Source organism: Python bivittatus, unplaced genomic scaffold, assembly GCF_059951505.1.
Source record: "Python bivittatus isolate LINGU-HERP-01145 unplaced genomic scaffold, Pbiv_v1 ctg000960_np1212, whole genome shotgun sequence".
NCBI lineage: Eukaryota > Metazoa > Chordata > Lepidosauria > Squamata > Pythonidae > Python > Python bivittatus.
In genome coordinates, this window is record NW_028277124.1 from 6,912,018 (window position 1) to 6,927,717 (window position 15,700).

Genomic DNA, 15,700 nt, shown 5'->3' on the forward strand with positions numbered 1-15,700 from the left:
TTATTATATCTTAAATCATGCATAACCCATAAGCAACATAAAAATAAGTTAAATCAGTATTTCTAATGTTTGGACCCTCCAGTAAGCAATGTAAAAATAATTCTGTTTTATTCCTCTTGGTGGCAGACTTAGCTTCAGGTTTTCCAGTGTGTTGAATATGAAATTCTGAGACAGAATTGCTTTTGTGTTTCTTCATGTATTAGTTTCCATTCTGAATTCACTGTGTTTATCTAAATCTCAACAAAGCTAGTGAGACTTTCAAGATTGTATATATAAAAGTTCTGAAAAGATCAGACTCTGTTTTCTATAACATATCATTGGAATTATTGAGTCCTTTTAATAGGGTTAGATAAAAGCAGGGGTATTTAAAGAAGGAGATGACTTTCAAACATTTGTCAGTAATTAAAGGCTCTTCTTCACATATGCTTTGATTAGATTTTGGATCAGTGCAAATGAATTAAATGTGTTCAACTGATTCAAAATAAAAACAACAAAACAATTGCTTCAGATAATGTCTATTATAGTTATGACAGGTCACATGTTGAACCTAATCAATCTAGGAAGCATTGCCTTTATGTGAAATCAGATTTCTTTCCCCTTACTGATAACATCACATAGAAAAAGCCAGCATTCATTTACAGTTCTTTCTTGGGTAGGATTAATAATCAGAAGCAGAAGATTGGGAAAATGATAGCTATAAATAAACATAAAACAGTAAAACATTGTTGGAAATAAAGCTTTTGTTAGAAATATTTAGATTCCTAAATATTCCTTTTGACCCTGAAATCAAAATATTCACTATATCCCATGCAAAGCAAAGTTCTGCATGCTTAAAGGCTATTTGCTTTGGAGAGGGGGAATGCATCTTCTCACTGAGTAAATATATGTCAGAGTCAAATATTTGCATATGATCTACAGTGGCAACCCTTCCTCCATGCATAAATGCAGATCTATTTCTGAAATTCCTACATTTTACATAGGGTTGCCCCTTTGAAAATATTGTTCTTGTTGATACTGCAGATCCATAGAGCTCTTTCAGAAACAGTAAAAAAAAGTTACCTTTTTTGAGGTTAGTACCTTTTTTGAGGTTCTTAGGATGTATCAGCAGATAAGAAAAAGTGCTCTCTTCCAAGAGAATGGCTGGAGTAATTTCAAAGGGGGATGATATTAATCCAGATTGCTATGAAAAGTACAGTGTACAGCTCAATGGAACAGGTCATATTAATTTAACTCCACCCTCCAGGTAGGGACAGATTTGATTTTGCAATGGAAGGTTACTATCCTATACTTGATGGTAAAGTATTCAGGTTTGGTGATAGTAAATGCTCTCCTGTATGAAACAAGGAGAATGTTATGTAGTATACATATTTAAGAATAACAAAAGGCCTGCTTCAAAGGCCAATGTCATTATAGCGGTAAAAAATTCCTGCCCTCTAAAATCTACATGTTGCTTGACTTCTGAGAAAGCCCTCTCAGACCTTAGTGTTATCAATTATTGAGCTGAACATCTAAAATGGGCCAACTCTGATGCTGTGTCTTTTTTTCTATTGGGAATCACACTTGTCAGTGAGGTTTAACTTAGTTTAACTAAACAGCAGAATATACATTTTATAAAAGAAATCCAACTTACTATATAAAAAGAGCTATACAGTAAGAAAAAAAAAATCTGTTTAAATATGTTTTAATATTTAAGTGAATTCAACATAGGCATTGCTCTCAATATGAACCTTAATATAAAATATGTTGTACAATATTTATACTTCCTCACAAACATAAGACTGTTTTCATCCACCTCTTAATATCCCCTTTCAGTTAGATTATACATTTTAAAATGTTCTTATCCACAAATCTTGATATTTTCCTGGAAATAGTAATCCCCAGGTATTTAACAGCCTCTGGACAACATCTGATTTTTTCTTACACCCTTCAGAACTTGTTTGGCAAGTGGTATAATATTTGACATACCTCAGTTTATGGTTTGTTCAGAATATTGTATCACTTTTAAAAATTCAGGTTAAAATTGTTGATAATCATTAAAATAAAACTTGAAAATATCATCTGCTTATTACAATATTCTATATTCAAATTTAGCTAAACAAATTCCTTTGATTTCATGGAATTATCTTATTAGGCATATCAGGAGTTCATTTCCAAATTAAAAAGTAGAGGAGACAAGGAACATCCTTGACAGGTTCCACATTGCATTTTAATTGCTAGTAAAATCCCATTGATGATCTAATTGGTAATTACACAAGCAGAGGGATTAAGATAATAAACTATAATCCAAGAAATAAATTCTGTACATAATCTAAATTTCTATAACGTTCAAAGCAAAAACTTGATTTCAACCATATCGGAAGCTTTTTCTATATCCATTCTAGATTCACTTATATCAACATGCAAGGTTATTATATCAACCAGAATTTTTTTATTATCTGAAGCTTGCTGTACTTTCGTGAAACCTGATTATGCAAAATGAATTATTGTAATATCTTCCATAAACCTCTCATCACTGTAGCTGTTAAAATCTTAGCATTACCATTTAACAGATATAAGACCATACATTAATCCTTTCAGCAAACAGCGTTCTCAGTACCATTATACTCTTATCACAGGCCCTTTGCATTTCCTTCAGTTTGACCTTCCTGTTTCTCCTTGTTATACCATGTTATACTCTGTCTACCATCTGCAATGAAGAAAGTCTCTTCCCAGCCCTTGGTGGGAATTGGTATTTTTAACTCTCAGAATCATTAAAGTCTGCTGTTTAGGGACTGCCTGGATGGATTCTGAATTGCAAGGCTGCCCTCCAAGTTTGATTTTCTTCCTGTTGTGACAGTTGCAAAAAGGGTGTTAGCAACTCATGCATAAATTTACTGCCAAAAGAGGGAAAGTCTATCTAACTGAATTCTTTCAAGTGTTTTATTCTAACTATTTTATTGTCCCTAAATGAGAAGAGAGGCCTCTGCTTTGTATGGGAACTTAAGAGATGTTAGCTTATACCTTGTCACAGCTAACTTTTGTATGGTGACATTTTCATCTAAATTACTCTATTGCACCAGTTTCAGTGGTTTGCACTGATTCATCTCATAGATACTTATTTTTATATTACTAGAAGCAGATGTATCAAAAATATCTTCACTTGATACTTGGGTAATATATTTACTAGTTTAGGTTCTGCCCTTTGACCTAGCTATGCTATAGCAGCAGTCAAAGATAGCTGTGATTAACAGGGATTGTCATATATCTATACTGATACGTGTGGGTACTGATGCCCGGTTCTGAAAACAAACTTAAAGGTCAGCATCAAAAATTGCAAGCATTATTTGTATCTCTCAAACTCTAGTCCAACATCAAAATCACTGCATTGCACTAGTTCCCTACAATTTTTCATGCTTCTTTGGCACGCAAAAACATGAAACTACAGAAATAGTCATGAGTTTCATTTGATTACAGCCCCTTGTTGAACATATTCCATCATAGGAAAATACTCTTAACCCTTTTTTTTTTCTGCAGTGGGTCATCCAAGGACCTGACCAGGAGTATAATTGAGTGGGACCATTTTGGTTTGTGTGAATCAGTTGTTAAATTTTTTTCTGTATGCTAAGCAAAGGAAGACAGTCATTCTGCATCATTCATATCCCATAAGTAGGAACTAATTTTGTCCATGCTCTTTATAAAGACAACTTTCTGTTTGGCCTTTAGCAGGATATGCAGTTAGAGGAGCAGAGGGGTAGTAACACAGCCCTGGGGAAGGGGCTTGGCTAAAATCACCAGAGAGGCAATGTGCCATTCCCACTACCTGGAAAATCCAAGTGGGAGGAGGGTAGACCACATCAGTGTGAGAAGACATCTGAGCACACTGGTTTTGCTAGTCCCACCTGGTTGTTGCCAAATTTAGATATTACCCCTGGTCCTGACCTTAGTCCATCATTGTTTAATTAATTGTTAAATTTAATTAATTCAATAATATTAATTAATTAACAATTTAATGAATTAATAATTTAATAAATAAATAAAATAAATAAATGTTGCTGATCTACTTGAATTCTACTTCACTGCACATAACCATTAGGGATATGTGAAGCTTTGATATGAATCTTCAGTTCAAAGGTGATTTGATTGTTTTACTCTGAATCACATTGCCCAATCAAATATATGAATTTAATCATCAATTTGCTGATTGACCAACTTTTCATTAGGTGACAATATTTTTTATTGAATTGATAATTTGTATCAAATTGACTCAATTCAAGTACTTAGATTAATGATTCAACTAGGTTTGACTGATAGAATAAAACAATTCCAATTGTTTCAATAATTAGAATTGGATATTGAGTGATTTTCATATTTTTTTTATTATTATTATTATTATTATTATTATTATTATTATTATTATTATTATTATTTAGATTTTTATCCCACTCTTTTTTCATATACAACTCAAGGTGGCAAACATACCAATACTCCTACCTCCTCCTGTTTTCCCCACAACAACCCTGTGAGGTGAGTTGGGCTGAGAGAGAGCGACTGGCCCAAAGTCACCCAGTTGTTTTTTCATGCCCAAAGTGGGACTAGAACTCACAGTCTCCTGGCTTCTAGGCCAACACCTAGAAACCCACTACACCACTACACCAAACTGGCTCTTATTATTATCTGATGTTACACAAACAGTGGGTATGTCTTCTGTACTTCCAGCCAAGTAATGATGCTCCGTAAGTAGGACTCCGTGACAGTTGTCATTTATCCCATCTTTGAATATGGGGCACCTAGGTATTATTGCAATAATTGAAATAAGGTAACATTGTATTAATGCCTAGGTGCTCCATATTCAGAGATGAGATAAATGACAACTGTCATAGAGTTCTATTTACAGTGCTAGTTTTGTTTTATACAAAATGCTGCTTCTAGATGGCTAGATTGTAAATTGACCCCATTTGCAATGCAACCTACCAATAATCAGAGCATGGTTTGTCTATATTTATGAGGCAATGCAAGTGAAATTTCATTCCTAATTGATGAAAACCCATGTGGAAACTGAACCCATCCACCCCCATCCTGAAGCTCTGAACTTGATCCTTATTAGAGGGTGATCTGTAGCTAAAGCCAGCTGAACTTCACCTCACAGGACAGTTGAACTACCCACTAATTATATCTTATCAGAATTGTATTTCCTCAGTTGTAGGTGATTTGGGAGATTATTACTTGTCTTCTTAGGTCTTTGAAGTCTATAGATATCACACTGTGAAGTTATAAAATGTGTTACTGTTTTCCTATTGGAATAAGCTTGAAATGAGATCAATGTATGATGGACATGGCTACACGTCAATATATAATATGCTAGGAATTCAATGTAATTGACTTGAAACTAAAATGTTCATATTCATTCTTCCCAACTTAATTGTTGATGTAATTTATAAAGTAGTCATTTGTTATAAATTCCCAGTTGGTATTACTTTGTTGTTAGAAATTGTCCATTAGGGATTTTCTGGTTCTGATGTTTGCTAAGAATTGAGAATAATTTCTTTTTCATTGTGTCGTGCTACATGAGATATTCTTCTTTTCCCTTAGTTTATTCTAGCAACATTTCCCAATTAAAAGAACAACATCATGCAACAGTTGCATCATTTCATTTCTTATTTTGTGAAGCACACTCTATTCTTGATGCAAAAGTTAATTAGAATTAGAGGCCCTGTTTTAGAAAAAGTGTTCATGCAATTGAATATTTTATTATTCTTATGTTCAGAGAGGAAAACAGTGTAGCTGACAGTCCAAAAATATTTCAACAATGTAACAGTTTCATATAAACCTCTTAATTATTTGTCCTTCCACTAGAAACAATAGTATGCAATTAATGAAGGTTTGGATATGGTGTTTGCGGTTCTGATATTTTATACAGAAAGCCTAATTTAAAAGCTAAACTGGAATGCAGAGAAAACCTAATAGCACAGAACAATGAAGAGGATGTGCAGGAAAGTGTCTAAACTTATAATGCAAATAGTATTTGTAACCCAGTCCATTAGACCTATATAACTGTTCTTAATAAACCTTTCACTAGTCTTTTAAAAATATTTGAATTAGATTTACCTGGGTATTTTATCAAAATAATCCATTAAATGTTGATATTGCTTAAGCTGCCTACCACAGCTTCTTATTTAAATATCTCTTTCTGTTTTTAAAAGGAAAAAAGGAAAAAGATGTTAAGCTCTTCAGTACCTGAAATCTTGTTCTGCTCTATGTAATTAAAGGCAGGAATTAATCTGTCATATACTAACTTGTTCGTGGTTAGGAACAACTCAGAACCTTTCCGAAGACAGATGGCAGGCTATCAAGTTACATATATAAATGTCAATAGTTTCAATGAAAATAGGAAAAAGGCATTATTATAACCGTTCAATAAATTTGAAACAGATGAAAGAATATATTTAAATGAATATGCAGTATAATTTTATTTTTTCAGTGCTTTTAATTTATCAACATAAATTATTATATTTAATCATAAGCAGAAGTTCTCTCCTTCCTTCCTGTTTCTGATTCTACAAGACATCATTTTAAACAGCAGTGCTTTTTTCTATTTTTTTCTGTAACAGCATTGACACTAAATTATACTTCCGCAATTATGTAAACAATGGAAGTGCTTCCAAAACCAGTCTTTCATTTGAAATGTTCATTTTGGTAATTGTTGAATGGTTTGGAACCGTAATAATCCAAAATAATTTTACATGTTTATAGACAAGTTATGAACATGGTAAAGTGTGTGTGTGGTGGGATAAATTGTAAGCCAATTTCTGTTGCTGTTGTGCTGTGCTTTTCTTATTGGTTATGGTTTTCCACTTTCTGTGTACCTAGCATTCAATTAAAATGATTGATTTGCTAGGCTGCAGACCGCTGAATGCTATTTACATTTACAGAACTGTACTTTGAAGGGAAGGAAACAACCTGCTATGTTTGAACTACCTTATTTATTTGTAAGCTCACTGACATAACACAGAAATTCTTATGTCGCTGTTTCCTTGGAGGCAAATTCTCATCCTAAATTGCCAGTTTTCTGTATTGCTTCATAAAACAGTAGATTTGAAACATTTGACAGCAACAGCTTGTCAAAAATATTTGGTTACCTTGAATTCATCCTAGCTAGTCACAGTGTGAAGAAGCTGCATAAATCTGAGCCACTAGGGATTATCTTTGAAAAGGTTCCAGTGAAGGATGACATGTGGGTGATACTTGCCTTTGACCCTTAGAAATTATTAGAACAAACCTGTGGGTAATTAGTTGTCCTGGTTTTAGAGGAAATGGGAATATTACTGCCAATAGCAATTTGCTTAAATTTTGGTCACCAGTAGGCTTTATCCATTAGTAAGGCTGTATTTACAGATACTTTATCAGGGTTAATCCAAGTGGAATTGGGTGAATTCAGAACTGACCAAAATTTGAGTACTGATTTGAGAACTTAGGAACAAGTTCAGCAAAATGAATTTTTAAAGAATTATTGATTTGTGTTAGCCTTCAGAAGCAATGTGCATTAGATACGAGAAGACTAAAGATTCACTAAGCTAAGATGGGAATGCAAATGTAGTTTCTTAGATTACTTATCCCTGTCTAAAAATGTCTGAAAACCAGTAATATGATTCATGATACTTAAGAATATAGTGCTATTAAATGATTGCACACCTTATTTTCAATGGTATGGTCAGTCTGTGAGTGGGCTAGAAAATCAGGATGCTTACAAGGCAACATACCAGGAAGGGGGGGGGGGGACAAACCTCTGCATGTAGAAAACTAGACATTGAGAAGGAATTCTAGCCAAATCTTCATCTGACATGTTAGTTTTGCATGGATAGAAATAATCCTTCATATCTTTCTTATCTTCAGCAGACACAGGTTTTCAGTTTCCACTTAAACCTTATTTTTAGATGGAGAAAGTACAAATCAACTTGGAAGAATAACTGGCATTCAAGAGAAGTCTGTCATACTTGCAGATGATCAGTAGTTTAATCAGAAATGCATTTGTGACTAAATTTCATAAATGATCAATAGGTGATTTTAAAACATAAATGTAAATATAATTCCAAATTATGGCAAAGTTTAAATAAAATGTCTAAAATATAATGCGGCAGGATATTATAAGAGAATTTGTACTTATTTATGGCAAAATACTGTATGACAGAATTTGAATATATACTGTAATTACATTAAAAGGGCACAAAGAGATGAAATAGAGTTCTTGTATATAGAAATGAACAGAATCAGTTTTGGGGTTCAGTACTAATGCCACTTGACTCTTTATTAGTTTCCAGTGAAGAGAATGAAATTGATTTTGCTCTCAGTGAACTAGAAGCAAACTTAAAATCCATAAACTAATTCCGCATGTAGTTGCTACTGAAATTGGTGGAAATTAAATTATTCATTTCAGAATTGAAGCCTAAATAAATTGAAATCTACCTGCCAAAACTGTGTATTTGAGAACATCAAAATGAGAACACAAAACAACAAATGAGGCCCATTGCCAAAGTCAAAGAAGGGCAATTGGTAGGTATTAATGCCTGTTGCCTTCTTGCCCTAGGTCCTTTGGATATATTGGAACTTGGAAAACCTTTTTTTTTAAAGGTTGATCATATTAGTACAGTCTCTGTATAAATATTTGTCAACCATTAATATTACATATTAAAACTAAAATGTATAGATACTTCTTTTCTGTTAAGCCCAGCTTATTTCACTGTGTGTAACTTCCAAGTAGGTATTTATCAAACTCTCCTGAAAGTGATTGGCTACATCTGATTTTCAATTCTTTTTGTGGTTTCATTTCACTTGCTTTGATTATTGTAAGAATATTTCAGTAACATGTTTGTCTTAAATTATATTCTTGTGTTGATTTTTCCAGGTAGATGAATGCTAAGAAATTTTCTTATAGGATTTGTTAGCTACTGTGGTTTTCCCATGATTGCTTGAATTGTTTTTCTACTTGACATCATACTGCTATGGAAAATGTAGCAAAAGTACAGTTATAGTTTACTTCTCTCTAATGTTTAACTTTGACAACAGAGCAGATTTTGTTTTGGCTTATCCAACCTTGTGCTCCTCAGTCAGCATTATGGGAAATGAAATCCAAGATAACTGGCACCAGATTGGAGAAAGTTGTTCAAGGAAGCATTGACAATTATATTTAAAAAACAAAATTAGAGATAACTGAATGGAAAGGTAACAAGATAAATATAAAGCAGGACATAATGGGACCCTATATTTGTGACAAGTAGCTGGGATTTTTATTTTTCATTTTAAGTTACTAAATGTTGCAGACAGTTTGGAAAGAATTCAGAGGAGTCGTTAAAGGCCTGTTGTCATTTAAAAATATACCATATGTATCATAGAAGAAAAATTAAGGTACTTTCCAATAGATGAATCCAGTGTTATAAACAAGGCAGTAATTATTACAGTATAATGGACAAGATTAGACATGGCTATTCAGTTGGTGTTATAGACAGCTATTTTTCAAGTTTGTTCAAAAGTAGTTGTTCTGAATAAGACATAATTTCCAATGATCAGGTGTCTGAGTTCTCAGAGACTTTGGAGAGGTTCTTGTACAATTTATACTCATGAGTAAGCTCTTATTCCTGAATAAATCTTCAATCACAAGAACCTGTGTTTGTCTAAGCTAGCATTAGTTCACCTAACCATTTTCTGGATTTGAATTCTCTGCTTCCTATACTCTCTGGATTCGATCAGTGATTTAGCTGATCATCCAGTCTCAGAAGAATATTTCTCTGTATCCTAGAGGGAGCATATCTAAGGGCATCTTCCATAAAGAGAGATCAAGCTTTCAAGCAGTAATGCCCTGCTCCCTCTAAACCAGCTGTAGTTCTACCTTGAAGAGGAGATCAATGAGAATGCCACTGGTTTCAGTACTATATCTTTGTTTGAGTTGTATCAAGGATAAGTCCTACTGAATTAAGTGTGACTTATTTTTAAATTTATTTCTTTCAGCTTTTTAATATATAATGTAATATAAAAGCTTCCAAGCATATACACTGTTGCGTAAAAGTTGGTGATCCCTTTTGAATGTTCAATATTTCTGCATAAATATGACCTAAAACGTGATCTATTGGCCACTTAAGTCCTAAAACTAGATAAAGAGAACCCAATTAAACAGATGAGTCAAAAACATTGTCACATATATACAGAAATACTGAAAATTCCAAAGGGTTCATAAACCTTTAAGCACCATTGTATTTTCCCTTTATCATCATTTGCTTTTTTGAGGCAGTGCTTCTATGTTATTGAATGCAAATGCAAGGGAGATGTAAGCCCTGGGGGTATTTTTATAAATTGGATTCACTATTCACATAGTTCTTTATACATATTTCTCTGTGCAAATGGTAACATAAAGTCCAAAATAAAACCTTCCTAATGGATTGTGGTGCTGGAAAAAAATGTTGAGAATACCTTGGATTATAAAATGAACAAATAATTTAATACTAAATGAAATAAAAGCAAAGTATTCACTGGAAGCATGAATACTGGAGCTAAAGCTTAAGTATTTTGGACACATAATGTGAAAACGAGTGATTGAAGATGACCCTGATGCTTGTAAAAATCAACAGCAATTGAAAGAGCTTGACAGAAGACAAAGTGGTTAAAAACGATCACTGATGAAACAAACATGAGCTTGCAAGAACCCAAGCAGTTACTCACAGACAAAACTAGATTATTGATGCTTGTCCAGTCATGAAGAATCTGAGGTAACTGAACAAATGAGCAACAAATATGTATGAGATCCTGTGACACCCTTATGACTTAACTGATTTGCTTATATCAGCAGTAATGTGCTTCCACTACATTGGTACTGAATACTATTCATGTTCTTAATATTTGGTCCTTCAGTTTAATTTCAAAGAAAAGAGATGTTGAGGAGATTGCTTGAGCCAGAAGCAAGCTTTCCAAGTGGTTTTGTTGTTGTTAAATTTTATATAATCTGTTCTATTATCATGTTCAATGCAACTAACAAATACTGCAATTCAAGAAAGCAAATATACTGAATCATAAAAATCAAAACTTACAAGACTTCATTATGATTTGTTTTTAAAATAATGTATATCTCTTTTTGTTGCCAATTAATGATTTTAAACAGACACAGCCTAGATGATAACTGGATTCAGCTATAGAAATAACCTGCTGCAATTTGCCATGAGTGTTTTTGCCCAGGTTCCATTCATTTCATTAAGACTTGCATAGGATAACTTTATAGTCGACTGTGCCCTTTGTCCCTTTAGACCCCCAAAGGGTTCAAACCCAATCACCTCTCACTTTAGAGACAAAGTGAGGTTTTTAGTCCATTCATGCAATGTGGCTTCAGCCTCTTCTTGAAAAATTCTCTGGAATCATTTTATTGGACACATGGCTTTAATGAAAAAAGCCAGCAAGATTAACAGTTAGAATTTATTAATCTTTAAAAATGCTGCACTCTGCCTTTCATGCCAAGATTCATGAGTCATTTTATTGTAGCATATGTCAACAGAGATGTAGCCCCATCTGCTGCTATAGAGCTGGTTCAGACACTAGGCACACAGCATAATGCTTACCTCTCAATAATTACAGGTGTGCTGTGAGAAAAACGCAATGCATTAATCAGTCCAGTAATTATGGGAAAGGTGGGTCTTTTGTTCTGCCTTCAGAACAGGAGTTTACCAGCCACTTCATGACTCCAGCCTCCATCTGCTCATTCTTTTAGAATGTTTGCATTGACTGATAGAGCCTTTAAAATGTAACACGGGAAGTGATTAAAACCAGTTTGAACATTAACTGAAGTGATGTTTCAACAGGGAAATGCTGTGTGTTGTGATGCTAACATTTATTTACTTTTTAGTCAATATTTGTGAAAAATGTTTCACGTTGACTATCAGTGCATAAAACTGTAAAGTTTTAGTTATATGGAGTAGCAGTTTTGATCTAATATTTCCTGAATATCAGACTTATTAAGGGGGAAAAGCACAAAACTGTAGGGCTTTAACAAATCCTCAGTAGAAGTATAACATAGAGCATGAGGAAGAATGGAGAGAACTGTTTATTTAATTTTTTTATTTGATTTAAATTATTTTCATGTGAAGGTTAAACTATGGGGTTAACCTCCTGTCTACTTTGCTGCCTACTTTTTTGTCTAATACAGTACGTTGTTATTTTCTTTCACCTATAGAGTAAAAGGAAGTAACACTCCATTTCCATTTTAAATTGTTCCTTCTGTCAGGAACTTGCCTTGAGGATGGTTATAGCAGAAAGGCAGAACAGAAGTGGAAAAAATTCTTGTACAGCCAGATTATTAGATTGCTTCTAATAATCACTCTCGCTGAAGCAGGATCTCATCAGCTTTCTATGCAGCAAACCCAAATAATTAAAATTTAGTGCAATATACCAAGACATAGTATTCTGATTGTGAGAAAAGCAGGCAGAGTTGGAAAAGCCATATGCATTTCTGCATTTCCATTTATATGTCATAACACATGTCACAAGTCATCTGTAGCTCTCCATTTGTGACAGAAGCTGGAGGTAACACTGCCTTTCAGGTTTTAGACATAGGAGAGCTGTGTTAATCTATGGGGGCAAAAAAAAAAATAGTCTGGTAGCACCTTATTAACTAATTTTATTAAAAGGCATAAGCTTTTGTGAGCTGGAACTCATGCCATCAGAGGCACAGAATGCACCTTTGCCTCTGATGAACTGAGCTGCAGTTCAGAGCTTTTGCTTTTTAATAAAATTAGTTAAACAGAAAAGGTGCTACCAGACCCCTCTTGATTTTTTACCTTTCAGGATGCATTTTTTAAAATGGTCAGTGCTGTAAGATTGTAGCCTGTTCTGGAGCAATGGCTCTTATAACCTATAATGAATGTATTTCACTGCTGGTGTCCATAGTTTAAATGTTATCTCTGTTCACTGCCACATCATGTTACTATTTTTGTTGTTCTTTCATGAGTACAGATGTAGCTTTACAACTTTTGAGGAGTACAGATTTAAAATTTGGCAAAAAGCTTGTTTACAACTGTAGTTTTGTAGACAAGGATGGGTGGCTATTATGGATTTTCTGTCTACAGATCTCCTCTACCAACCTGAGATAGAAGAACATGAGAAAAATATTGCCAGCTAGGGTTGTCTCTTCCCTATGTTAGTACATTCAACATGAGTGGAATGTTCATAAACATACCTATTTGTTGAGGTTTATATTGGTGATATTTCCACAGGCAATATGTTATTTTGAAAGGAGTGTGGGCATGTGCGTGCATGTGTGTATTTTAAAAGTCATATATGAATACTGGGAGGATCACTCTTAATATTGACATATACTTACTTCAAAGTAGGCATTATGTCTCTATATTTTATATTTCCTGTGACCGATTCCAGAATGAAGATTCCCCCACCTCCCCATCCCCAACCTGCGCATAACAGCCAGTTGTATCAAAAAGTTCAGTTTTCTGCAATACATTTGTCCTCATGGACTAGAGCATCATCTTCCTCCTATGATCTATTGCATAAGAACAAGATACTGATTTTAATATCAAATGAAAAAAAAACTTGGCTTATTCACACATTTCATTTTTTCCCCTTTTCAGGATGTTTTAAACACTATCATAAAACACTGCTCCCCATTCTTTTTCTTCTTGGGCTTACCTGGCTTTACATTGCTAATAAGAGACTTCGTAACAGCTGCAACCAGAGTTCTGAGTACAAACATGTTGGAGGTAAGTATGTCGATGTTCAGTTGTCTTATTCCTGCAAAAGTGTATGATTGTTAGCAATGGGCAGATTTCCCTACTCTTAACCAGTATTGACTCTTTAGTGCAGTGTGACATTGGAGCAGACTGATATATGATTTTTTTCAAATAAGAACTTGCCAAACATCTCAAGCTGGCAGTATACTTTTCATTAGGATACCTCTGTTCTGATTGACAACATGAAGTAATATCTTGTTAAGTATTTCTCATTCCCAGTTGCACTAATCAACCAAGCCAGAACTCATGTTGTTGAAATAGGATGTTTTTATTAGATAATGTTAAGCTGAATTTCACTATTTCTAAATGCCAGGAAATACAGTCTTGTTGAAAATGAATGTAAACTGAACAAATAAGCTTTCTGTATTTCATTTGTTTTAGTTATGAAAAGAAATGAAAGTTCAATTGATTAAGATCTGAATATTTTTCTCATTTTTCATTCATTTTTATGTTGTTTTAATTTCTGATCTCATCAGAAATGAATGACTTGTATAGTACATTGATGAAGAGAGAAATTGTCAAAAATAAAATGAGGGCAATTTGTGTAGTCTATCTAATATTTGCAGGTCTAACCTTTTGCAGTAGCAGAAAAAAATCTGGAAATGTTATATAATTTTGATGAAAAATGCCATTTAAAGGAAAAACAAATACTTTCTTTTCTTCTGTAGCTGGCTTCTTATGCAATTTAGTCAAACATATAAGGAATTCAGAAATTGCACATTTGAAAGTTATTTTGTGGTAACAATTTTTTTTTCTTCCCTAACAATTACATTTGCTCCCTGAATTGCTTCTCTGGGTAATCAGTGGCTTACTAGAACAGCATAAGCTGTGTAGCAAAGGTGTGTACTAGGTGTCTGGATAACATCACAAATTGGCAGTGGAATTCAATTTAATGTCCTGCAGGTGCCTTCAAGAAGCCAAGCTTGAATATTCCAGCATGTAATTAGGAATTTGGTTAATTACTGAGGTTTGTTTGTTTGTTTGTTTTTAAACACAAACCAAGTCTCTACATCAGAATTTCCTTAGAGAAGCAGAAAGTTGATGTAGGAATGAAATGGAATCAAAACTGCACATGGAAATTGTGGATTCTTCTCTCTATGGTACATTGACTGTTGTAGAAAATGTTCAAAGGAAAGGAATTTGTGGCCCCCAATTCCTCATTTTGTCGCCTCTGGAAGCTTTTGTAGTCATACTATCAAAATTCTTGCCATTTTGAGATGAGAAATACATAAATGCTTTACAGTAGTGTTAAGCTGTGGACCAGACTTAACAAAGATTTAACAAATAAACCATTATAAACTCCCAAACTCTCCCTGAAAAATTCTTCCAAAAAAAGTATAAACCCTGGTCATCCCTATACTTAATTTAGTATAATTAAGCATAGAACATCAAGAAGTTTAATTTTCATAGATGCAACTTTGTTTCCTTGATTATTATTTTAGTGCATGTGAATAATTGCAGCAGTGTGAAACAGTGTGCATAAATTTATTCTTCATACTGTCCTTGTGTCCTTTGCCCCCAAAACCAGTTAAGTGCATGTTACAGCTGCTTATTGTTGGGAGGTCCTTTTGGAGAATGATAATTGACGACAAGTCAGGATGTGGATTGGCCCAAATACTACTGTCCTAAAATGGGTTTTGATATTACCAGAATCTACAGTTTTTTGATAATAAACATATGCATTTGTTTGTTTATTTGTTATAGGCTCCCCGCTTAGAAGCAAATACTATTCTTGGATCTCTGATTTGCTTTCCTAATATTTACCAAGACATCTCATTGTTACCATCTGTTGCTGAAGCAGAAATCACAACAGGAACTGCAGATGTCAAAGTAATTTTTTTTCTTTGTGAGCTGATCTATATGATAACAGGCAGCCAGGCTGTCTTCCTGAAACTAGTGGTGCATTTAATATAGTTAGGGCTCTATGCAAATCCCACTTGTGCTGTTCT

The 15,700-nt window shown here is 33.8% G+C and overlaps 1 protein-coding gene across 8 annotated transcripts in view; it reads left to right on the forward strand.

Moving 5' to 3' along the window:
* RALGAPA2 (Ral GTPase activating protein catalytic subunit alpha 2) overlaps window positions 1-15,700 on the forward strand; it is a 234,083-nt gene that overhangs the window by 83,143 nt on the left and 135,240 nt on the right. For all 8 annotated transcript variants that reach the window (XR_015794244.1, XR_015794245.1, XM_088131538.1 and 5 more), the window contains 2 exons: window positions 13,593-13,721; window positions 15,456-15,581. Coding sequence is in view for 6 of the 8 variants with exons in the window: in XM_088131538.1 (XP_087987664.1) it covers window positions 13,593-13,721; window positions 15,456-15,581 (255 nt within the window). In the remaining 2 variants the exon portion in view is untranslated. The remainder of the gene's footprint in view (window positions 1-13,592; window positions 13,722-15,455; window positions 15,582-15,700) is intronic.